Consider the following 9,577-nt stretch of genomic DNA (forward strand, 5'->3'; position numbering starts at 1 on the left):
ATATACGCAAATATCTTGTGCAGTTGAGCACTCGAGCTGAATAGCGAACGACTCCCGCCCCTCACGGACCTTTAAGTTTTTCATTTTCATTTTAGTCTCATTTGCTCCGATGACTTTCGTGGAAAAAGGAGTTCGTTCGCCGTCCAGTCGAGTCAAAGAAAAAAGGGGTACCGAAAACTCGCCTGAAGAAGTTCCAACAACGAGAATTCGTTTGTAGGAGCATAAGGCGGTGATATATCAAGCTGTTATTGGTGTGAGATTTCCTCTGCCTCGTCCTGGGACACGATGCTGGATCTGTTCGACCGGATGTCCAGGTCTATACTGAACGGCTTCGAGCTGGAGTCTGCGAGCAACGTCTGTGTACCCTCCTCGATGCTCAGGCTGCATTCCATCGAGCTGTCACTGGAAATACAGAAACAGATTTCTACTCATCACTAGCGTCTTCGACGATTGTCCTAGGAAACCGATTCGGCGTTGATCGACGATCGTACCCAGGCGCGTTTACCTGACGATGCTGGCACGGTCCACGGAGCTCGACGCTGGAATGGTACAGTTATCGCCGTTGCACGATCGTTCCCCGTTGCTACTGCAGGAAGAGGATGTTCTGGTCGCTACTGCTTCCCTCAGCGACGCTCTACGGGACTCTTCGTGGCATTCGCACCTATTCGAATCAACGTTGCAACGTGAAATGTGATACCCTCGTGTGCAAAGTAGTCTGCTTAGAGTTTAAAGTCGAATTTCTACCTGCACTCTTCAGGCTGTACGTAACTGTATCCGCCAGCTTTCATCTCGTCGTCGGCTCTGGGGATCGTTTGAATCCTCTTGGGCGCTTTTCTCTTTTCTGGAATCTCCTCGAAATTGATCCAGTTGGTAGGTCTGGCAGGTGCTCTCGGTGGCAGTGGAGGCGGACTCGGCGATTTGCCTGCAGCCTTTCGACCCCCATCCGGTACTTTTCCCGCGAACTCCGTAAAAGTGTTCGCCGCGTGCTTCCTAGGACTCTTCAGTTTGCGACTGTCCTCTCGGGGCAAAGATATCTTCATTTTCTCTATGCGCCGCTCATCCATGGACCTTTGCATCACGAACTCGTCGAGGAGGTTCGGATTTATGGGTGTCGTTGAACGCGGCCTCTCGATGGGTATCGTTCTGAATATGTCATCGTGTATATTGTTAATGGAGATAATAAAACGTCTCCAACATATACGTGCTAATAAAAGCCATTAACAGTGAAGCACCTTGGAGACAAATAGTAGTAGAAAAAATCGCAACCTTACCTTACTTCTTGAAGTCGTTGTTTTACAGGCAGAATGGGCACAGCCACGCTTTTCTCTAAGGGCAAAGTAGTAGGTACGTAGGGAAGATCTTCCTCGAAGCTCTCCTCGTAGAATAGACCCTTTCTTTCGTCTGGCAGCTCCTGAACTAGCTTTTCAGCCTTGTTCCTAATAAACTCGATCTCGGAGTCCCTTTCCGATTCAGAGCTATTGTGATCTAGGTCGGAGATGACGCTAGGAGTTTTTGCAAGACCATCTTCCGGTCTAATTCCATCGTCCAGCAGATCTGGCCTCTTGTTTTCTACACTCTGAGTCTTGTGTTCCCTTTGCGGCTTCTGCCGTGCAGCATCACCGTCTACTCTCTGAGGTGGCTCTGTCGGTTGCACCTCTTTGCTTCTTCTCTTGGGCTTTGACACTTCTTTCTTTCCGATAGAATCCTTCGACGAACTGCTGGACATTCGATGCTCAGCAGGTTTGCTCTCGATAGGACACGGTCTGGCCGAATGGTCGATTGCCTTGACGTGACTACTGAGCTTCGAGTCTTTCGAGGAGCTCCTCGAGATTTCCGAGTCTTTCGAACCACTTTGCGACAAATGACTGTCCCGCGAGTACGACCTTGAAGTTGTCTCAATTTGAGCCTCGGTTCTGATCTTCGACGGAACCGGATGATGCTCTATCGAGACCTCTGTAACTATGCTTCCCGTACGAGGCTCTGACTCGTACTCGTCTAGCAGTTTTGTCGGTGTTTCTAAAGGAATCGACACGCTTTCCGATGGCAGTGCCTCCTCATAGTTTCTATCGTCCGCGTGTAAACTAATGAAGATTGAGTCCTCTTTACGATTATCCTTCTCGGCGTTGAAACGAAACTCCACGTTCCCGATGCTCTCTAAAGATGGATGACCTCCAGTTCCCTCCAGTTCCGTACCACAAGAAGCGGCTATCGCCTCGTCGTAGCTCTTTTTCCGCTCCCGTTTCTTGAACAGACTCAACGTCGACGAAAACACTCCCTTATTCTTCGAGTCCTTCTTTAAGCTAGACCCTTTATCGATAGACGTTCTCTCGCGAGACTTGGATCTGCTGCGCAGATTTTCCGTGGTATCCTTTATCTTCGAGGTAAGATTACGTCGCGGTTTCGTACTGGGTGAGGGAGACTCTGGGCTCAACACACTGCTGTCTGTGCGGGCCTTAAAAGTTGAACAGGCGCTGGTCAGAACATAACGCGGTGTTTCGATATTCTTCTCGATAAAGCTAGCGGATCTTCTACAAAGACAAAGCGAGGAGTCCATGTTGGAGAGGAAGCAAAGCGGGTAAGCTTAAGTAAGAAAACTCTAGATGTTTGCGTAAGTAAAGACACACAGCGTGAAAAGGCCATTAGTTACCTTGAACAGGGAAGCAAAGCTGCTCTTCCTGGAAACGGAAGAAGGACTAGGTGTTCGGGAGCCTTCGAGGTCGCGAACCTTCTGATGTCTCGGCAATTTTGGGCTACCAGACACGCTGCTGGTTGTAGGAGTCGTTTGCACGATTTCCTTGAAGTTCTGTGCCTTCTTCCTCTTGTCGTTCAAATCCAGGCTCGCCGGCTTTTGAATATCCTGCGCTTGACTCCTCTGGGACTGTGGGGTCGTTGTATTTTGTAACTCCGCCGACTTCTTCACGACTGGCACCTGAACAGTTCGCGACTGCAGAATCGTTCGAAAACAAAATGAACACGATCCTCGAAGCCTCTACTACATACCTCTATGTTAACTTTTTCCAGGAATCTCTTCGTAATCTCCACTTCCCTCTTGAAGATCTCTTTTCTTTCTTCGCGCCCGCGTCTCCTCGGCTTGTCCAGAGGATCAGGTTTCAGGTTTCCATCGACTATTGGTACTTTTATACTTTCTGGAATCAGAGCTTTCGTCGTGTCCGCTTCTCGCTTCAAAAGGATCTTCTCTAGGTCGTCTGTTTCCGGTTTCGAAGGCTCTATCAAGTTGTCTGCCAGTGTCGGTTTGCTCCCACAAAAAGACGTTTCTAATAGGCATTTGTGAGGACTTGGTGACCTAGCGACACAGAAGAGCATACAAAGTTTACTCTATTTCAGCTATTGCTATAATCACAAATAAAAGAGTTAGAATACCTAGAGGAAGTGGCCGAAACAACGGACAGTTTTCCAGACGCTCCAGAACCTTGGCTACCCACGGAGGATAATCTCGACGTTCTTCCACTAATATTCAATAAAACTATTTCTGAACAATTGCTGTCCTTGCGCTCCCTGTCCAACTGTTTGCTGCTATAATCCGATAACGAGCCGTCCTCTTTTCGTCTTCTTGCCAACTTCTTCGATTCCCTTTTCAAGTCCTGCTCGTGGATCGGATCTTGCAGATCCAATTCCTCCGTGGATGATCTCAGGTCCTGAGCGTCCTCCTTGTATCCCAGTGTTAGCTTGCATCCTTGTGGAGGCTCGCCGCCTGGAATTTTCATTCGTGTTTTCTTCGTGAGTGCTCGAAATGATACGATATCGTGTCTAAAAGCTAATCGTTCTACAGAGATACAAACAGGAATTTTAATCAATTCTACGAATTCTACCAAATCTATCAGTATTGTAAAGCAGTCGGAACTAATAATACACTAATTATTAAGTCTTCTTTCCAAATTCCTAACATATCTACTGAAGTCTGATCATAAAAAATAGGTATGTATCTACACAATGGATATTCTTTCCTAAGTTACTTTTTCCATATTTTTTTTACCGTCCTATACCATGAAATCAAAAACGAATCTAAATGGGGGTAACTACTCTGTTATACACTTGTAGTTGCATATTCAGAATCAGAAGGTTGATTCAGTCTATGAGGATTGATGTGCCATTTAAATATCGCACAACAAAAGCCAGTATCTCTGTAAATGTAGGACAAACTTCAGGCACACATGCCTGCCGTAACTAAAAGCATGTATTAATTTGAAATGAGAATACAGAAACGAGAATCGAGCTCGTCTAATCGCGGTAGACCATTTAAAGATATCTACATGAGTTGGCCGTCTCTGGCTGGATCCGATCCCGGAACTTTTATCGTTCTTCTTCAGCATCGATCGATAAACAGTATTTCGATGATTTGACGAATGTGTCGTTGATGATGAGATCGTACACCTTCTACCCACCATACTCAAACTCTATGCATATTCTTCCAGTAATCCTTGCTCGAAAGAGAGAGAGGGTAGAAGATCGCAAAGTTTTTGAAAGTCAGAACGATATAACGTACCTGCGAGGAGCTCCCTCTCGGGCGTCGAGTCCCTGGAATTACTGTCCTCATGGTGAGAGGAACTGCTGGCTCTGCTGATGTCAATTCTCGGTGTACTGGGTGTTTTAAGCGAACTACCAGGCGTTGCCGGTGTGGTGACCTCGACGATGCCTGGCATTCGCGCAGCCGGTTCCCCCTGCATTCAAATTCGTAAGGCTGGTTTTTCGCTCGGGTCACAGGTCACTGGGATGTGGTTGTGGTAGTAGTGGTTGGTTGGTTGGTGGTGGTGGTGGTGGTGGTGGTGATGGTGGTGGTGGTGGTAGTTGGTGGTGGTTGGAGCTTCGATTCGATTCGAAGGGGGAACGCACGTGAGAGCACGATCGCCGAGATCCTCGACGACGCCGCGCCGGTTTAGAACAGAGGACTCAGTTCAGGGAGGAGACAGGGAAGGACTCACGTTTTCCACCTCGTCGGACAGGTCTTCGAAGGATGCTATCGGCGCTGGTCCAAGTTTCCTTTGATGTGCACTCGGCAATCCTGACGCCATATTTTTTTTTCGATACCACTCAGCCGTCGATGATGCTGCAAAATAAGGGTATTTTAGGGATTTTAGTTCTACGCACCCTTCCCCTAGCTTTCTCATCCTACCAACTTCCTTCCGTCTTTGTTTCTCTCTTCAATGGAAAATCACACGAAACGAATGTTTCAGTCGACACTCGTACCGAAGAATGTGCTCGCAGTTATGCACTAATAGTCGTACTTCGAAATTTACAACCGGCGATACATACGCGAATGAAACTAATTAGAGGAGTATATAAGCGAAGGACGACTTGGTTACCTCGCATTGCGTACCATGATTATGATTTCACTTCTCCTACACTTTCTATGGTAGCTGGACCTATACTGAGTATATGAGAGAAACGTTAGCCTGACTGATTTGAGCGACACTACGTTATGGGAAAAGACCACGATGTAAGAAAGGTCGTTCATACGCTGAGCCAATTAGCAACGAAGTCTCAGGAAGCTCAGACTAAATCTCGTGCACCAATGTGCTAAACACTGCTTGTCGAACCATACTTGGACGAAACAACGTTTCAACAAGATGCCTGACACAGTGCAGCTATGGATAGACTTTCGAATGCTCAGTAAAGTATTCTTCTAGATAAATCTCAATAGAAAAACATTAAAATTTGGTGAAGGATTAAAATACATTTCGTGCGACTCACGACGAGTTCCTCGAAAAATCGAGATACGAACAAGCCCTCAACGACTGCTTTACCGTGGCGGGAAAACGCGGGAAAATAGGGGAGAAATCGGAAAACAGCAAAGCATAGCTCTCGAAGCTGTGTACGAGGATGGGTTATAAATAGGGAAGCCTTGTTAGCGATTGTATGAGGCACACGTACGTGTACAGACACACCTGTACACCTAGCAAACACAGTTTTCTTCTTTTTTTAAACCCGAAGAAACTTCCCGATAATCGTCCAATGGCCGAACGAAAAATCGCGGTAAATAATTGTCTCCTACAATTTCCACAATTGCTTGTCTCCTCTCGCCTTTGACCCCGTCCATCATCTCGTTTCTACCACGTTTTCCTTCGATTTGTTTCTTGTAGCAAACATGATTTTTACTTTTTTTAAAATGGTCGATCACATGGCGATATCAATAGTAATTTATTATCATTAGTTTGACATTTGGATGTCTAGATCGAATTCGCAATTAATCAGAACTACTGACAATGTAAATAAGAGTAAATTGCGACAAAACCTATCGGTCATTCAATATTCATTTTGTGATCGATCGTTAGTTGCTGACACGCTGAACTCATGAGATATCAGACGCTTTAAGGCACGTGCTACCATGCAAAGAACTACTAACTTACTGACGATGCTGAATATTTGCTGAACGATCAATTTGCGCATCTACGCTTACCGTATAGTGAATTCTAATACCTCGTTAAACTTGTACACAGTACTACTACAGTAAATACGTAATTTTAGAGTTCAAACTTGAAGCAACCAAATGGGTCGATAAAAATTCGATTGTTTGTGTTAAAAAATGGAAACACGGTAGTTGACCTTTAAGCAAATTCGACCGATCAATCGCCGTTAATTAACCCAGTTCAATGAGAATCGCGAGTCCCTTAAAGTAAATGCCGATGCTCGTCGATATTACAGCCACCTGTAGTTTTAGTAACAAGCTTATACGATAAGAGCAATTTTGTGATTCTTGAATGTAGGAAAGATCCAGGTGAACGAAAAGTGACTCTTTCCGCTGCACTGAAACTCATTCAAAAGATTCCCAGAATAGAACCAAGTCTACATATAGCGACACAACTGTTTCTTGGAAGAGGAGGATCGCTTGAAGTTTTCTTTCTAATTCATTGACGCGTCATTTAACGCTATGCTGCAAGGACTGAATTGACTATTCATAAGAATGACGCGAGGTACTTTCAGAGAGCTATATAGTTGTAAAAGGCAATCTTAGATTTCGAAGACGTACAAAGAGAAAATCGAAGGAAAAATCTGAGGAGGTCTACACCACATGAGCAACAATATCCTTGTAGAAATGATAGCAAATGAAAGAAAGTTTCTGGTGGAATTGAAATGAAAAGGACGATGATCCGGTAAGATTAGGCTTTTAAAGGTCTTGACGAACGAATTAGAGGCGGTGATTAGCCTCTAGAAAGTGAAAACGAAGGTGCGAAGAAGATCAGCGAGTGACAAGCCGACACGCTTAAGCCCTTCACACTAGCGACGATCTCGAAAGCTCTAGAGGTCGGTTAGAGTCCTCAAGTAAATAGCTCCTAACTAATTTTTTACACTTCTGAAAAGACGTGTGCCGCTAAAACGAATCATAGGCAGGTACTCGAAAGGACAGAAAAGTTTGTTGCTTGGAAAAATGTTAGGTATCTGTTAGAATGTGAAAAATGATTGTTAACACTTAGCGTAAAGAAGTATAAACACTAAAGGAAAAGAATATTTTGTAGCTACCGAAGATAAGAGAAGGCTGCAGGTTTTCAGGCAGATTCGATTCAAGCATTCCTCAAGCTTTTCGTAATCGACAAAAACCACAAGACAGATCGACAGAGTATTTCCTCTCGGAGCAACAATGACCTCAACATCCCTCCGGAGGTGGATTCAAGCGATTGCTGCTTCTGTAGCGAAGCGAGCTGACGCTAGCACAGAAATACACATATGTATATTGGGTCATTCTATAAGTAGCCTTGTCTTTTTACGTTACTCGCATAAACAAACGGTCGTTGCTTACGTCGAAATCGTTTGCCGAACCCGTTTGGATACATACACAGACATTTTTCCGTTTTGTATTAAACTGAGTGCAATTACGGGAGAAAAAAATAGTGAAAGATATTAGAAGAAAATTGAATCAATTTGCAAACTCCATTTTACTATCCATTCGCTATTAGAAGACAAATTGCTTGGCCCTTTTCAGACCTGGATAGATGAAGACAATAGGAGCAGCAAAAGAGCTACGTTCAACTTATCGCGAAACGGATCACCAAGAGTCCTCAATTGTCACAAGAATGTTCGACCACTAAGCAACCTTCGATACTTTGTAAAACCATGAAAAAGTATGTTGAAAAAACGGAGCATATCATAGGAAGAAGAATGAGCAACGTATCATCGATTAACGAGCACGGCGTATCTGAACGGTTGGAAGATTTGTAATGCGTGTGAAATGTAGAGATGACAGATCGCAAAAGATCCGGTGGTGTGGAGGACGTCGATCGCGAGATCCCTTTGAACAACACGAAACGCACCCCTTTAAGCTTGACGGTGTCTCACTTACCCCAGTACCGTGTCCTCCATGCCAACTATCGGGAAGCAATCGATTCCCGTGGTGGTGTGGTTCCCGCTTCACTCCATTCTCCCTGATCTCTCGTCCACGTTTCGATCGTGTATTTCTCGTCGGTTCCGTCCCGTTCTTCTCTTTCTGGTGCGTTCTGTCGGGCCTGGGCCAGCAACGGCTACCGTGGAGGACACGTCTTTCTGCCGACAGCTTACATCTTGACAGTCCGTACCAGCTGTGTTCCGCAGGAGACACGCTCTCTCGGCCCTCTGCAGCGACACACCACGGCCCACGTCCTACTCGTGCTCATGCTCCACACATTCTCTCTCTCTCGTAACAATGCGCGCACACTCGCTACCCTTACCTATGACCTATGTACGTCCAACCAGGGGTGCAACCTGCCTCGTTCAGGCCATAGGTCGACCAAAGCTTACCCTCCTATCTACATTTTCTCAGAGCTACATATTCTTCAAAAAGCAGAGAACATATCTGCGTGATAGCTTTCTCTTTCCAATATTTCACCCTCCATACATATAGGCATCCTAGAAGAACTTATAGGTGAAGTTAAAAAAATTATTAGAAAATCCACAACCACAGGAAGATAACAAAACCTAAATCCTCTTTTTTTTCTCTTTTTCATCGAATCCTCTTTCTAGACGCGATTTCAGTTTGAAACATAATGCAAGAGGTGAAGAGAGACAGGGCACTAAAAGCAGTGTAGCCGCCTCTGTGAATTTAGTGCACAGTAGGGACGCACGCTCCCCCAGGGTGGGATTAGTCACGATCCCACTCGGTCGTAAAGTTCCAAAGGTAAAAGGAAAAAGGTGGGACGCCTCGTAACGAGCTGTCACCTCATGTCGCTCTATTATTCCGGATCGTATCATCTACCATGTAATTGATCAGATTTTCGCGTTGACGTTAATTGTTTAGCCAATAAGTAGATAAGGGAAATCGTTGGCTGGTGGAAGTTAGAAATGTTGAAGGGACATGCGAACAGGAAATTGTCTGATGGATTTGTAGAATTAAGCACGTCATCTTTAGAATCGCTGCATCGCTGTACAGTGTTTTGAGGCAACTGTCTGGCATAGAAAAAATCAAAACTTTTTAGAACCCTGTGCGTTGGCGACAGCGAGCGTTGTCGAGTGCGATCGATGCGCTCGTGGTCTTCGTTAACACGCGGGTCTCATTAACCGAATGACCAATGAGAACCGAGAGGGCGAGGACAACGACCAGCAGAACGCACTTTTCATCAAAAATTGACTTTTCACGCCGATAGAGTTAATG

The 9,577-nt window shown here is 45.2% G+C and overlaps 1 protein-coding gene across 5 annotated transcripts; it reads right to left on the reverse strand.

Annotated features, from left to right (window-relative positions):
- Positions 1-239: 239 nt before the first annotated feature.
- Positions 240-8,706, reverse strand: LOC143184350 (uncharacterized). 5 transcript variants are annotated; one of them, XM_076386513.1, is made up of 11 exons: positions 8,658-8,706; positions 8,294-8,562; positions 4,941-5,065; positions 4,505-4,679; positions 3,382-3,712; positions 3,001-3,304; positions 2,648-2,929; positions 1,272-2,452; positions 745-1,143; positions 506-661; positions 240-402 (listed from the first exon to the last, which is right to left on the reverse strand). In XM_076386513.1, the coding sequence occupies exons 3-11, from the start codon at positions 5,028-5,030 to the stop codon at positions 246-248; spliced, it is 3,075 nt and encodes a 1,024-aa protein (XP_076242628.1). In that variant the 5' UTR covers positions 5,031-5,065; positions 8,294-8,562; positions 8,658-8,706; the 3' UTR covers positions 240-245. The 5 variants fall into 5 exon arrangements, with proteins under 5 accessions (XP_076242628.1, XP_076242627.1, XP_076242626.1 ...); XM_076386512.1 differs by lacking the exon at positions 8,658-8,706 and having other exon boundaries at positions 8,294-8,617; XM_076386511.1 differs by lacking the exons at positions 8,294-8,562; positions 8,658-8,706 and adding an exon at positions 7,477-7,604.
- Positions 8,707-9,577: the final 871 nt, after the last annotated feature.

The sequence above is a fragment of the Calliopsis andreniformis genome, chromosome 10, assembly GCF_051401765.1.
Source record: "Calliopsis andreniformis isolate RMS-2024a chromosome 10, iyCalAndr_principal, whole genome shotgun sequence".
NCBI lineage: Eukaryota > Metazoa > Arthropoda > Insecta > Hymenoptera > Andrenidae > Calliopsis > Calliopsis andreniformis.

What these genes read in the sequence shown, in the direction of transcription:
- LOC143184350 (XM_076386511.1), bottom strand. Translation starts at nt 7,525, where the DNA reads ATGCTTGAATCGAATCTGCCTGAAAACCTGCAGCCTTCTCTTATCTTC. An exon ending in CGAGAGGGAGCTCCTCGCAG is followed by an intron (nt 3,713 to 4,504) that starts GTACGTTATATC and finishes TGAAAATTCCAG; the next exon opens with GCGGCGAGCCTCCACAAGGA. An exon ending in GACCGTGCCAGCATCGTCAG is followed by an intron (nt 403 to 505) that starts GTAAACGCGCCT and finishes CTGTATTTCCAG; the next exon opens with TGACAGCTCGATGGAATGCA.